We start from the raw sequence: 15,769 nt of genomic DNA on the forward strand, positions 1-15,769 counted from the left end.
CCCACCCCTGTAACCTGTCTAGGTCCAATTGTAGCCTGTTCCTCCCTTCTAGCGTGCCTACATCCCCCCACATCTTAGTGTCATCAGCAGATTTGACCCCACTGCCCACATCACTCCAGGGTGAAAATGACCCATCCACCACCACTCTCTGGGTGCAGCCCTCCAGCCAGTTGGTAACCCATTTGGCTGTGTGGGTGTTGACACCACAGTCCCCCCATTTTTTAATGAGAACGGGGTGAGAGACAGTGTCGAAGGCCTTCCGAAAGTCCAGGAAGACTACATCCACTGCTAACCCTGCATCTAAGGATTTGGTGACCTGGTCGTAGAAGGCCACCAGGTTGGTCTGACAGGGCCTGCCTCTAATGAACCCGTGTTGGCTACCCCTAAGTATAATCTCCCCTGCTGGCCTCTTGTGGATATGCGCCAGAATAATTCTCTCAAAAAGCTTACGCAGGATCAAAGTAAGACTAACTGGCCTATAGTTTCCCAGGTCCTCCTTCCTCACTTTTTTGAAGATGGGAACCATGTTGGTCCCTTCCAGTCCTCTGGCACCACACCAGAGCACCACAAGTGCTCGTACAGCCATGCCAGGGATCCCACAATGACCTCAGCTAATTCCCTCAGTACTCTTAAGGTGGAGATTGTCGGGACCAGGCAATTTGAATACATCCAGTCCCTCCAGAAGTTCCCTGACTAGATCCTCACTGACTCTGGGCCTAGGAGCGCCTCCCCTGGGGCCTGAGGGGGTCCCAGTGTTGGGGCTGATCCGGTCCCTGCTCAGGAAAATGGAGGCAAGGAAGTCATTAAATAGATTAGCTTTGTCATCTGATGTGACTGAAATTTCCTAGGGTGTCTTGCAGGGGCCCCACATTACCCAGTACCTTCTTTTTGCCCCCTATGTATTTAAAAAAAGATTTCTTGTTGTCCTTGATCCGGGAAGCTAGTCCCAGTTCCATCTCCGCCTTGGTCTTCCTGACCGCCCCCCTACATCCCTGAGCAACCGCAGTATAATCTTCCCTGGTGATGGCCCCTCCCTTCCATTGGGTGTACGTCTCCCTTTTAGCTAGGAGACATTCCCGGATGCTTTTGGTGATCCATGGGGGCTTTTTGCGCCCTCCTGCTCCCTTTGATCCATGTTGGGATTACCTCCTTTTGGGCTTGGGGGATCATCTTCTTAAAGGAGCAACCACTCTTCTTGGACACCTGGCTCCCCTCCCCTCCGGGACCTTAGTGCTTCCCTGACTATTCTCCTTAGCTCATTGAAGTCTGCCCTCCTGAAATCTAGGGCTGCTGCCTTGCTGCAGAAAAGAGGAAATTGAAAATCAATACTTTTGCTCCCTACAGCATTTTAAAGGAGTGTTAGTAATGACAAAATACAAGTGTACTTTTAACAGTCTTCTTTAATAAAAATGGTTATTTTTTACTAAACAGTGCTACCAAATGCATGTCTTGTTAACTTACAAGATGCAATGTGAGGTGCTGAGGCCAACTTGGAAAACAAAGCAATAAGACATGCTGACATGATAGGAGAGGAAATGAAGAATGACTAAACAAACAAATTGATCTGAAGACAATCGTAGCCTTTTGCCTTTTTCAGCAAGTTGCTGTCGAATTGTCCTACCGTGGCAAAATTGTTTTTCTACCTATTCATTTACAAGATCTATGATAAATGAAGCTGTGTACACTGTCAGGCAAGATTCAGACTTGTGGACTACTTTTCAAACCATTCTAATATTTTTAGTGACCAACTCCTCTGTTTTTAATCTCCTGTAGCTGGTTATAAAAGTGTAGTCAGCTGTGTCAGCAAACTTAATTTTTCTTAAGTGTTTGAACATGGAAAAGTTTTGTAAAGACAGGAGGACTTTTGGCAAGTTTTTTTTACTAGCCCTATATGGTAATAAATGTATTATTTTATACTGACTGCTTGAACTAAAAATTGGAAAGATTGTACTGGCAAATATGATTTGGTGAGGTTGACATGCTTGTCTTAAATTTGATTTAGCCAAGTTTAAAGAGTGATAGTCTGTGTCCAATATAATTAAGTACCTTAATGCCTCTACCGCTCACTTAATGGCTAGGTTTTTTGGGGTTTTTTTGCTAGACTGTTGTTCCTGGAGAAAACATTTATGGTTTATATTAAACTGGGTGTTTCTTTGACATGTTCCTGACTCAGCATTGTTCAAAGCCCAACTTTAAAGCACTGGTGTATGCTATAAATTTCTTAGTAACTTAAGAGTCCTCAGGACAGAAGTATTGAAAAGTTACCAGTAAATATAGTGAGTGCCCTGCTCTGTTATATAAGGGCCTGAAAAATGTTCTCTTCCCCCTTGGCTTTACATCAAGTTCAGCTTGTCTCATGTAGGATAGCTGGAGAATGATTGAAACGATAACACTGCCAAGGTGAACATAATAAGAGCTGAGCGCCTGAGAGGGGAAAGGGTTCTAGATAACGTGCTTTTTTGGACTGACACCCATTTAGCTTCAGTCTCTAACCTTTAAACATTGGCTTTCTACAAATGTAAGATGGAGTCCCTGTCATCTTTCAGTTAAGGTATGAAAGTAAATACTTTCCTTCCCCTGGAAAAACCAAGAAATTCTTCAGCAAATAGAGTTAATATTCCTGTTAGCCCTATATCAAAGAACAGGGAGAAATCCTGATAGGCTTTTTCTTTTTCTTTATATGTCATAAGAAGCCAAAGAGCATCCTACCCATGTCCTTTTACAGCATTTTTAAAGTACCAGTTGGGTCAGTGTTTATTGGAAAAGAAAAATGCTTTCCCCCCCACCCTTTAATAGGGGACAGAAATTACTGTGCATCACAACAGGGATATTTGTGGTGTATAATCACGGATACATATATCCATGTGTTTTTATACAATAAACGTATGACTTCATGGTGTATTGCTAATATCTCCCTGTGTTCATTCCCCTTGGACTGAAGCAGTACCCGAGCAGTCATGCTAAAGAATTGCTGGGTAGTAGCCACATTTTTCCATGCTCCTTTCACAGGGGAGAAAAGTGGAGCTTCAGTTGAATGCAGAAATCCCACCACACTGTCAGTGACTGATCTCCTGCCATGGTTAGCTCTAAGGCTTAGTTTGTCTTCCCAAACAGCACAGATGGAGCAAGTTTTTACAAGTGCTCACTGAAAATATATTGGAGGAAAACCAGAATCAAAGTACGTAGTCATGGGAAATGAAACAATTCTTGGCAATTATTTTGAATAATTTATGAGCGTGCCTTTCTTATAGAAATTACATTTAAACCAAGACCCAGGAAACTTCAGTGGCTTCATACTTGGGGGTGCAATCCATAAACCACATCATCCACATAATCTCCATTAACTTTGGCTGGTTTTCACTTGTATTTTTATGCTGACCTGTTTTTCCCCTTCCACAAAAGTAATCTGTGAAATATATGTGTCAGTACTTCGCTAGTACGTATGCTTTATAGTTTTTACGCACAAAAGGTCTCTTTTCCCTCTTTCCAAAGATCTAGTAGTAGGGTACTTTTACTAGCAAGGTCTCAAATCACTAGTTATTTTAGTGTTTAAGTGATGTTGTAGCCATGATGTTCCAGGAAATCCTTGCCTCTCAAATAGTTATATTAGTGTATTATTAGTACTGTTAATTAAAATAAAACTATATTTTTCACACTAAATGAAATATGTCCATTTTTCTTGTAGTCATTTAGATTCTCTCCTACCCTATTTGCATTGCTTGTAATACAGAGTGCAGATCAGGTTGTCAGCATGCTAGTCACTGTGCAGTTGCATGCAGAAGAGACAGTTACCACCAGAAAGAATTTGCAATCTAAGCATCAGTGAGACTTATTCTTAAAACCTGAGCCAAAATAGCTGTGCCAGTAAAACTCTGTAGGTGCAGACCTGGCTGTAGACACTTATATGATCTCCTCAGTACAGTATCTTTAACTCTTATCCACACAGCACCTTATTTTACAGCTGAGAAACTGAGCTGTGACTAGAGACTAGATCCACAAAGAGAAGGGTGTGCCCTCATGGAGTGCCTTACAAGATCAGGGTCCTGCTAATCAGTCTTATAGTCATTTACATTTGTTTTTCTTTCATTAGTATACAGTTGTAATACTTGTTTGTATTTGTTTAACAGTAGGTTTTGAATAGTTTTTCCTGCTCTTAAAGTCAGATATAAACTGCTTTGCTTTAGAACCACTTATATTGGGCATGCACATTGCTGGAGTCAAAATTGTTATTTTTAATCGGACCAGATATTGGCTGCTAACAAGGGAAAAGGGAATCAAAAATGCTAATAGTCACGAGAGAATTGTTACCGCCCCCCCTTAAAGTTTATTCAGGATGGAAAATTTTTCATTTTAGAAACTTTAAAACTGCCAAGCAAAATGGGTATAACTGGTATTAAATGTCCTTTCTGACCAATACATCCTCTCTAAGGCTAGGTACAGACATTCAAAAAGCCTGAGGTGGAATCTATCCAAGTTACGTAGTTTCCTGTAAGTCATAGCATAGATTAGATCGGTTGCAAACAAAACACACATTTGCCCTTTGGTGGGGGGAAGCAAACCTTAAATCAGGTTCTGCCATTTTTAAACTAGCCAGTCTACCTGTGCCAAACTTCTGTTCTGTTACAGGTATAGTCCAATCACCTATACTGGCAAAAGTGTGATGTCCTACCTGGCCTAAATGACTATTCCTGAATCTTCCTTAACATCCCATAGAAAACTGCTCCCAGAGCAGATGTTGATTCTGTAGGAATGGTGTGGAGTCATTTTGTCTGATTTTTGTCTTAACATGGGCCTAGGCTTTAAAGGAAAAGCACACACTGAAAGGGGGCTTCATAATGAGCGATACTTGGAGGGAATAATTTGAGCCTGGTTCATTTGTGTTTATGGACTAGGCTGCTTGATGTCAGAATGACAGAAGTACAACTCAATTACAGTCTCTTTTCTTTGCATGTTATGGGATTGGCTTTTTAGAGTTTGAGGTTTTCTTCACTTTTATTTTAGTCTCTTCCATTCATTACTGTTTTGTTTACTCTGGTTGCTGTTGGAAAGAAACTGACTTCATCTTGTTCTTTGTAGAAAAACTCTTGAAGATCGCTTGAAACTTGAAGAGAAGCTTGGCACCCTCCGTGTGTCTGACACCACAGTAGGCAGCAAGCAGGTGACCTTCAGATTAAAAAAGGTGAGCTAAAATGTTTTTAAGACATAACAGGCATGGTGGCTTAATTTGTCTGGAAGAACAGGAAGCACTAAAACTATCTGAAACAAATGTCCGTCTTGATTTCTTCTTTAGTTGACAGCACCTCTTCTTCATGACAGTCACCTAGTGTCCTGTGTGTCTCCGCTGTTTTAATGCAGGCAGCATGCCCATCCTCTTGGATTCTGGTGGGAAACATACAGCACTTTTACATGTGCTCTGATGCATTTTGATTAGAGCACAACAGAGCAGACTCAACAAACTTTAGTTAAAGAGCCCCTGCCACCATTTTGAAATGCAGGACACTGAATGCACACAACGCTGCAGCTGCTCTAATGAAAATACCCCCTCCCTCGCTACCCTGGAGCATGTGTAAAGGCACCCATTAGTTCCACTTGCTGATGGGATCCCATCATTAGATGACATGACTGCATATAATCTTGGTATCAAGTCTGATCAGAGTTTGGTTTCTAAGCCAAAACATCTCAAACACCACAGGTGAAAATCTTCCATCTTGGTCATTAGTGTGATAAAACAGAACTCCTGACTGCTTTTTTTGGTCCTTAGATTTCCACAGCATTGTTCACAGGAGCTGTGATCCCTGTGTCCCTGCCAAATTCCAGTTTGTATGTGTAACCAAATTCTACCTACCTAGCTTTTCCCGGCAATTTCAACCGGATGGATTTTTCTTTGTTTTCTGCCCTACATAGCTTTTCAGAGTCTTAATAGCTGCTGTTTCACTGTTCAGGTAGTAGGATTTTTGTGTAAAGAATTAGTACAAGTTAAAAATCCATGTCAGTTGATACTTCAGTGGGCAGTATATTTCTGCTAAAATTGGTTTTCCCCTGGGTGAGCCTGTTTGGTATAAGCCATTCTTATTCATTACCTGTTAATTAGCCATCTCTCACAAAAATAAAACGACTGTGGAATAGAGAGAGTATCTGGAAGAGTTATTAGAATGTGCCACTTCTGACACATTGAGACAAAAGGATCATGTAAGGTAAAATCACTAGACCTCTTTTACTAATTTCTCACAAGCCATTGATATCTGTTGTGTGGTGCTCCATGTATTCAGTTTGAAATTAAAAGCGTCTTGACTATGTCCCAGGTTGCAGTGTAACTGTACGAAGCCTCACCACTCTTAAGGGCCTTACCAACTGCTGTAACCGATATGGCAGCCCCATAACTCTAATTAAGTAAGCTTTGCGAGCCTTCCAAAGCATAATCTTTTTATAGCAGCTTTAAATTAGAAAGTGCTGAGATAGAAAGTTTTCTACAATTGATGATAGGGAACAAATGAAAGATCCACTTCTATTAGCATTTTTCATGAAGATTTTGAGAGGAACAAGATCTGAGACTGGCTCAAAATGTCGCTTTTGGACTTGATCCCAGCAGAATGTGTATCACTGTTACAATCTCTTCCAAGTGATTTATTTTTAATTGCTCATCTCAGTATGTTTGTAGCTGTTGTTGTTTAACTGAAATACATATGCTGCAGAAGTTTGTAATATTGTGGTTAAAAAAAAAACAACTAGTTTATAAGTAACTGCTGTATATCGGCCCTGGACTGAAGTAGAGAGATGGCAAGTGAAGCAAAGTAAAATGGGATGGAAAGTCCCTACTGCAAAGGCTGGTCCTGCTCAGTGCAGGCTCTGCAGTCCCTGGGAACAGAAAAAAAAATGGACTGGAAAGGAGCCATGTCATATGATATGCCCTTCTCAGGATGAAGAGAATGCAGTTGGCAAGCCCAGCAGGATTTTGACACAGTTAGGATCATTACCAGCTCCTGATTTATGATGTCCCAACTGCAAGGTGGAGGTGCAGGAAAAGATTAGTAGGATTTCTTTGGGAAGAGGGCTGGAGAGTAATGCTTCTCTACAGAAGTATACATGTCTGGCCCTTGTCTGTTTGGTCGTTGAACAATTTTTTTGTGTTGTGGCCATTGCTGTGGTACCCAAGTACCTGTGTGTCTGCTTCTGTCAAAATCTCAGCTTCCTTCCAAAGGAACTGGGATAACTTCCTAGAGTTTCTTAAGTATTGTTTTTTTCCAGAGTTGTTATCATGGCAACTACATTATTGTAAAATAGCTTTAGATTCTAGTGCCAGTACAAGTTGCATTTCATTTGATTAAAATGTAACAACTGTAATTAGCAGGCAGGTTAGAAGAGAAAAGGAGTTCATGGAGGAAGGTCTTTGGTCATCAACAGACAAAACTACCACGATTCAAGCCAGCTCCATATCAGCAGTGCATAAATCAATGACACTTTTTGAAATCTGGACATTCCTGATATCTGCTTATAAAGAAAAGAACAGGCAATACATTTCAACAAAGCAGTAATTGATCTGACCACCTGTTGGAAGGAAGTAGGGTGAGTGATAGCTTGAAGTGCTGACGCTCAAGGTAGTAATGCAGTGAGGATGTAGTGCCTTGCATTGTACCAGCTGATCACGGTCTAAATCCATCACTGTACTAATCCAGTCACATTGTGCTGCTAATCGGATTACAAGAGGAATGGGTCTGCTGTGGACAGGCGCGCTCTAGTTTTGTAAAGAGCATTCAGTAAACTATATTTGCACAATATAGAATTTGCAGGATGTCTGTTCGTTGCATAAATATTAAACAGTGAAGATCTGCTGGTATCTCAGCTTCCTTTCATTGAGGCTTGAAGAGAGTGTCCCACTACCATGCGTGTTTAAGTGAGCTGCTGAGAGGGAAGATGACATAGTGGCCGCCCCCCCCTTCCCCCCGGGGTGGGGGTGCTCACGGACTTGGTTGGTCTCTGCCTCAGTCCCTTTGTTTCCATCCTGCCAGTCAGTTCTTAAGGTGCATCTACGGGTATGAACTAGGTGAAATATTTTTTGATTTTGTTTCCTGAATTTACAAATACAGGAATAATGGTCACAAGCTGGCAGAGGGTAGATTTAGGCTAGATATCAGGAGGCGCTACTTCACTGTCAGGGCAGCTAGGATCTGGAAACTACTTCCAAGAGAAGTGGTGCAGGCTCCTACCCTGGGGGTTTTTAAGAGGAGGCTAGATGAACATCTTGCTGGGGTCATTTGACCCCAGTACTCTTTCCTGCCATGGCAGGGGGTCAGACTAGATGATCTACTCAGGTCTCTTCCGGCCCTAGAAACTATGAAATAGGTTTTCTAGGGAGGCAGTTGAATTTCAGGCTAGGAAACTGGCTTGTTCCTGTTTGTATTGAAGTGTACTTAGTGCAGGAGTGGGCAAAATATGTCCCATGGGCTGGATCCAACCTGCCAAGGGATTTTATGAGTGATAGGTCCCTCAGCCCCTCCCAGACCAGGCATGGCCATTGAGCAGTAAGGGGAATAATATTAACAGCAAAGCACAAAAATATTCCACATTGACATAGAAACATAAGGATTTTTATGCTGACTCTTTTCCTAGTAATGTAAAAGTATCTGTTTTATGTAATGTGATATATGTAAAATGTCAAATTCTTTGGAATTTGTGTTAATTGTCCCCTCTATCTTTGAAACATCTTTTCTGGAAAGTCTAAATGTGATAGCCATCTTTAACCAAGATAGGAACCAAATCTTCTGGACTTCAGTATTTATGACTCACTGGAATAGAACATGAACCCTGCCATGAAGTAGAGATGCTGTCAGAAAAGTACAAAGTAAAATCTTGTGTACATTTGCAGTGTGAACAGTTTTAAAGTCCAAACTGTCAAGCTAAGAAGCAGGGAGCTGTGGGGAGCCAGAAGTTTAAGATTCTTGCTAAATACTGTGTCTTTGAAATGTACATAATTTTAAGAAACAATATCAGAATCTAAAAATACAAAGTAAAATAAGCTGCTTGAGCGTTACTCAGAGGAGTGAACTTACCAACATTTCCTTGTTAAAATTCAACTCTATATACAGGTGTTCAGATATTGTTGCAAGTGGTGTGGTTATGAGAACCTGAATAGAATAGAATTATTTCTTAAAATATCTTAAAATTGTACCTAAATAAATGTAGAGTATATAAAACAAAAACACATTTTTTTATGTGGCACTTACATTAAACAGTTGATATGTTTGCTTTATAAACTGTTTTCCATGTTTAATGCAAGTAGATTACTATTTTCCCTTTGTTATGTTTAGAATTATACAATTTTTAGTGTTGGCTTGTGAAAAGTTTTCCAGACTTTACTAATGCTGGAACAATTTCAGGAAGTTAGGAATTCTAACTAAGTCTGTTTTTTGCACATTTTCTAGTCAGAGCAGCAGAAGAAACAGCAGGAAGCTGAGAAGCAGCATCATCAGGAAAGGAAAAGCCTCAGACGGTCTGCTGGCCAACTGAAGAATAAACGTGGTAGAGGGCGGCCATTTTAGTGACTCCTTAAAGAAGCTGCCTTATTTTCACTTGTCACCTGCGAAGTGGGACTTTATGGCACAGGCTTTTTCCTTTTAACATCTAAATTATGGATACAAGACAACTAGAATTTGTTAAACCCTTTGTAAGGCAATGAAATGTTTACAAAATATGAGTGGATATTTATGAAAAGACACTAAGGGCAGGGGTTTTTTAATGACCTTGGAGTCTTATTTAAATTGGTACATGAAGTACCATGACTGGTTATTGTGTAACCCTGGATACGATTCATATGAAAGTTGGTTGATAAAAACAGAACTCTTTCTGTCTCTCTTTCTCTCTTTTTTTTTTTTTTTTTAAAGTAGTGAATTTTACTTTAATGAGATTATTTACTGTTTAAACAAAAATGTATTGAAGTTTTCGTCTGCTGAGATGTAGGTTGACTCATTTTGGCCTTAAATTACTTGCACCAGCAATATATCAAATAGAAACCCCTGATACTGCTTCAAGAACAGGGCTAAAGACTGGGCTTGATGCATACTGGTAAGTAAGGCCATGATTCAGCAAATGCCTAAATAGCAGCATGTTGAAGTCCAGTGAGACTTCTTCCATTTTAAGCATTTGATAAGTACCTTTTATAAATGGGAGCTACATTTGGGGAAAAAAACTTGATTATTCTTGATAGAAAACCCAGTGCTGTATTAACATGGAGACAGGTCTTGTATTAAAGTATCCCTTACTCACCACACCCAAGTTAAGATATGGATATACAATCAGTTTACCATGGCATAAAAGCAGCTGGGTTTTAATGTACATTAGCTGTTTTATAATAACTACCTGTATGCATACTTTTACTTTGCAGTAAATGAACTGAGCCACAGTAGCTTAACTCTTATTGAAACAAAGTTATGTCACTATGGTTTAGCTTCCACAAGCTGTGGGGTAAAGACAGGCATACAGGTAGTTAACACAGAGTAGCTGGCATATAGTAAAACCCCTTGCACTCTTACCCCACAGTAAATTGTTTGTATGACTGCTCAAGTGCCTTTGACATCTCATGATATAGAATTGAAATGTCATGGAACTTGAAACTAAATTGAACAGCTGTCTAGCGTGTTAAAGTCACTACATTTTTCAAGCAGGGTGAAATCAAACTTTGCAGAGAGGGCAAGTGCAGGAGCTGAGGCGCATAAATTCTGCAAAGGAGGGAATTTTACTTTTAGTTCATTTGGATCTTTAAAAAGTATTGTCATTTAAAAAAATAGCTTTTCCATTTATCTTTGGCTACACCAAAGGAATTGAAATCTCTGAATAAAATTTCTATGTATAAGGATCAGTAAACACTGATCCTTCAATATCATAACATTGTTTTTCTGGATTTGTAAGACCAGGAAAGACGGATTGACCAGTGTGATCTACTGTATGAAATAAGGCTTTTATTCTGCTACTCCTGTAGTGAGCCTAATAATTTAGGATTGACTATACCAAATCATCCAGAATCCATCTTGGTTTTTAAAGTTGCCAAGAGATGAATAGTCCACCACTTTCCTCGTTAGTTGTTTGGGTGATTAATTACCTTCAGGTAGACTGGTTTCTTATTTCTACTTTAGGCAATGGCTGTATCTTCCATTTTTATTTTATTACACATTTTTCTATTTGAAGTCTTTTTAGTGCCATGGGGCCTCTTCTCAAGGAGGTAATTTATTCACTGTACTCGGTCAGTTTTCAATCTTTTGTGTTAAATCAGATTAACTTCAGTCTGTCATGATGTTTCATTTTTCTGCATGTGTAGATGCACCCACTGTAACGTTTTACATAGACTAGTCTCACATTTCCTTTTGTCGCCAACATTCTTCAAGAACTATAGTCTCCGTGCTCTTATAAGTGGGTTCTGTCCTTCTGTGTATATGCTTTCTTTGATTTAGTCTTTTCAGAACTTTGGTCACAGTTAAATTGATGCCAGAAATGCACAGGGAAGCTGCACAAGGTAAAACAAGTTTTTTCCCCCCAAGTTTATTAAAACGTGAGAACCCAATTCTTATATTAAAATCAGCAAAAGCGCTTTAATTCCATGAATGTGATGGGTGCCCTGCTATTGTGGCATCCACAGTTGTGGGGAGCCTTCCTGTTTGGCCCTGGTTTGAGAACTGCTTCATTAGTCATTTGAGGGAGGAGGCCCTGGAACTGCTGAACCTTCTCCTGTTCCTGCGGTGTTCACTGACTTAAAGTGGAGGGCTGGCTGAGAGAGGTCATTTAGTCCATTCTCTCATCCCAGTGCAGGATGCCTAGATCCCCCGTACCTAGAACATTCCTGACTGACAGACAGCTGTGCAATCTTGAAAATTTTAGTTAGAAGCTTATTTTCTATGGTCTAATCCAGGCTTGGTCAATCCAGAGTGCACATGTCAAAAAAGGAACAAGCAGACTGTGTGAGGCACATGGTAGATTGGGAAGGGAGCAGGGAGCACAGCCCAGAGCAGAAAGGGAAGGGGATTGAGTGGCACTCAAGGACTTACCTTGTGGTATGCCTGCCAAAGAAGTTGGACCCACTAGTCTAATTTAATCTTTCTTGTTCCAATTTATGCTCATTTCTACTTGTTCTACCCCCAGTGGACTTGGAGAGCAGTTTATGACCTTCTTTTGCAGTAGTATTTTATATAATTAGGAAGAAATCAGGACAGGGTGGCATCTTACGGACTAATTTATTCAGGAAGACATGAGTATTACAGCCTATGTTATCAATTATATAAAAGCATCTGATGATGTTTATTTTTATGTTTTCTTCTTTAGACTTAACAAACCTGATTCATTTCAATCCTTTCCTTAAGTCACATTTTCTAGATCTGGTTTCTGTTGCTCCTCTGGACTCATTCCTATTGGTCTTGTATCTTTCTTGAAGTGGCAATGTACCCCTGCTGGGGCCTTGATCAAGGCTGAGTAGTGTGGTAGGATTATATAAAACATTAATATATTTTACACATTATAATGCAGTTATATACACTTCAGTGCATATCATAACATGGATCCAACCCAAATCCTTTGATCTGTTTCTGGAGCTCTGTTACGAGCAGCAAGCTCCGAGTATTGTATAACTCTGCCCTCTGTTGCAGGTCTTTGTGAGTGGGGGAGTTATTTTACTAAATACTTCATGCTCTTTCAAAAAACCTTCCCCTCCCCCAAGTGGGCCTCTTGTGTGGGCCTTGTGTTATAAATAGTTATAAACTTGGAGATTTTTGGCACACTAATAATAGAATATCTGGAATTTCTGACAGTAGGGACAGTCTCAGGGTTGATAAAGCCTTTCAAGAATCCTTTGTATCTTTACTTTGAACAAAGGCCTTTAGTTACTTGGTTGTGTGGTCCACTTGTAAGCCGTCAGAATTCTTCTCATGAAAGAAGTGACTTTCTCTGTAATCCTATGAAGTTTGGCCATTTTGGGGTCGTTCTATCCCTGAGCCTGTCGAGATTCGAATCCTGTCAGAGCTCAGAGGACTGTGGCCCATTTCTGGGTGGTACCAGATCCTCTGAGAGCTGGCAACTTTTTGCTTCAGTGTTTCTCCCATCTTTTTTTTTTTTTTTTTTTTTTTAAACCCCGCTTTTTGTCACTGTTGTGTTTGTAGTCTTTAGAGGTCTGCTGCAGTCAGGAAGCTGCTAAATCATTTGCATCTCTTCACCCACTAAACCAAATTGAGATTGTCCTCACTCATTCAGGTGAGTCACTAACCTAACATAGAGATCATGGTGGTGGGAAAAGAACTTTCAGCAATGGTCCTCCTGGTTGAGAGAAACAACACCCACAGCTCTTGCATTCAGAGCACCTCCGTAGCTTTGGAGTTTTTTGGTTCTAGGCAGGTATAGCAAAGCGTTGTACAATATCCAGTTGGCTAAGAGACTCGTCCATCATGGTGGACAATGACCAGGCCTCAGTTAATGACGATCCTCTGTCATCCTTTGTCTGTATTACAGTCACGTGATACAGCATATCTTCTTAGCAACCCAGGCTATTGTAGGCACATCAGAATGGTCCTGTAAGTGCCATACTGGTTTCCTATATAATTTTAAACATCAAGTTCCAGGGCTAATATGGAAGTCCTAATCTTCCATATTCTCTCGGTGACCTGTGTCAAGGATATTTAAAGTCATTTGTTGAAGATCGTGATTTTCAATTCTGCTCCCTTGGGACAATGAAACTCCTAAGTTAAAGCTCATTTTTGGGGTGGGGCAAGGAGGAAAGCCTTTTCAGGCCAGTCCAAGAAGGGGCCAACGAATTCCCATAGAAGCAGTGACCCATCCCAAACTTCACTAGTTCCTTTCCAAATGCAAGGTGCATTTTTTTCAGCGTTGGCCTTGTTAACAAGCAGATAGCATGTACATTTTAAAACATTACCCTGAATAAAATACTAAAAGAAACATCCTTTATTTGTAGTCTATGATGTAGATATATCTAATTTTGCAGATTCAAGAAATTCATTATAATCCACTTAGTAGAAACTTATTTTAAAATTGTTTTTACATAGGGATCCACTAAAGATTGTCTGGGTTTTGGCTTAGTTTTTAATGCTCACTGTAGTCATGGCGAGGAAGTTCACAGAGCTTCTGTCCAGTGTGACTTTCTCAGACATTAATTATCTTTTTGGACTGTAAACTGAAAAATCCTATATCATTCTACTCAACTAACTAACCTCTTATTAAAAACAATTAGTACTATGGTGGGTAACAAAAGTTTCTACCAAACAAAAAGACTTGTTGGTTTGATCTCTGGGTGATTAAGCCAACAAGTAAGCCTTATATCTATACCTCACAAATTAGAGGATGCAAGTTCGAGCAAAACAAAAAAAGAAAAACACAGTCCTGAAAGGGTCTAACTAACACCATTTCTGCAAAGAAAAATGTCTTAACTATTCTCTCAATTTGTTTTGGATAGAAATAAAGCACAACTAGTTGATCTAACTTATTTAATATTGCAAAAGACATTTGATGTGGTCTTGTACAAAGTAACTAAAAAAAAAAAAATTGAGTAAAATGCAAATTTTTGTTGTAGATTGAATGCTGCCTAAAAGATGGTAAAGAATACCCATAGACCATTTACATTAGGAGATAGCAAAGAGTAATTATTAAATTGTCCATTTTCATCATGGCAGAACAGTGTGTTTTTCAAGGTTCTGCAATTAGGTCCAGTGTTTTAATATAATAAGTGCTTTAGTAAGGAAGTTAAGTAGTGAGGTAGCAAAATTTTCAGTTCTTTATTTAGATTAGAGGGGAGCAGGGAGAATGCAGAAACTTCAGCGACACCTTAAATAAAACTGCAATTGTCTGACTTGGCAGCCCAGTGGCACATGCAATTCAGGGTATGTACAGACATTCGGGGAGGTTAGATAGAGGTAAAAATGGCCACCTGTTTGGGATGGAGGGAGGGGGTTACATCAGGGGGTGAAGCAGGGTCTGTGGGAAGGTGTGGGGAGAGCAGGCAGGAGGTGAGTCTGAGGACAGGCATTAGTGGGGACTGGGAGGGTTGGCTGGTCTAGGTTTGTCTGGGGCTGGGGCCAGTGGCTGGGCTTCTCCAGCCCCAGATCTCCGTTGGGAACTGTACAGAAGTTCAGTTAGATCAGTCTTGTTGGACCAGATTTAAATTAGACTGTGTTGGAGGTGCACTTAACTTGGATTTGGATCAGCCATTTTTAGGTGGATCTAACAGTCCTGAACTTCTATACAGTTTGCACTTGGATCCCTAGTTAGGTCAAGCTGGGTGAACTAAGATCCACACCTGGGTGAACTAAGATAGATCCAGTAGCCATTTTTAATGCAAACTAGCCTCCCCCAACCTCTCTGAACATTTGTACCAAAGTCAACACGTGTAATTATGAAATTTGTTGCCACAGGAAGTTACTGAGGCAAGAAATTTAACAGAATCCCAAAAGGGGGTTTAGTATTTATATGTATAGCAAAGATAACAAAGTGTTATAATTTACAATAATAAGTTCAGGGTGGGATATCAAACCTCATACTTCAGGTCTCAAAACAGTGTTTAGTTTGGGTTTAGGATAGGATAGGTGTAGAGGGCACAGCCTTTGCTTGCTTACTGCTTTATCTGAAGCAGGGGTCAAACTTCCTTGGCTGGATCCAGACTGCAGGAATTGTCATAGGTGAGTGGTGGCAGGACTGACACAGATGGCAGCTGGGACAGCAGCAGGACCAGTAACCATAAGTGGCGGTGGGCCAACCAACCACAGGGTGAACAGTACAGTGGCAGCAC

General features: G+C 40.3%; 1 protein-coding gene across 2 annotated transcripts in view; it reads left to right on the forward strand.

Annotated features, from left to right (window-relative positions):
- The window catches only part of NOL10 (nucleolar protein 10), a 72,075-nt gene extending 61,229 nt beyond the window's left edge, over positions 1-10,846 (forward strand). For both annotated transcript variants that reach the window (XM_019537406.1, XM_019537407.1), the window contains exons 20-21: positions 5,077-5,179; positions 9,420-10,846. In XM_019537406.1, the coding sequence (XP_019392951.1) occupies positions 5,077-5,179; positions 9,420-9,536 (220 nt within the window). In that variant the 3' untranslated portion in view covers positions 9,537-10,846. The remainder of the gene's footprint in view (positions 1-5,076; positions 5,180-9,419) is intronic.
- Positions 10,847-15,769: the final 4,923 nt, after the last annotated feature.

The sequence above is a fragment of the Crocodylus porosus genome, unplaced genomic scaffold (assembly GCF_001723895.1).
Source record: "Crocodylus porosus isolate Cpor-Errol unplaced genomic scaffold, CroPor_comp1, whole genome shotgun sequence".
Classification (NCBI taxonomy): domain Eukaryota; kingdom Metazoa; phylum Chordata; order Crocodylia; family Crocodylidae; genus Crocodylus; species Crocodylus porosus.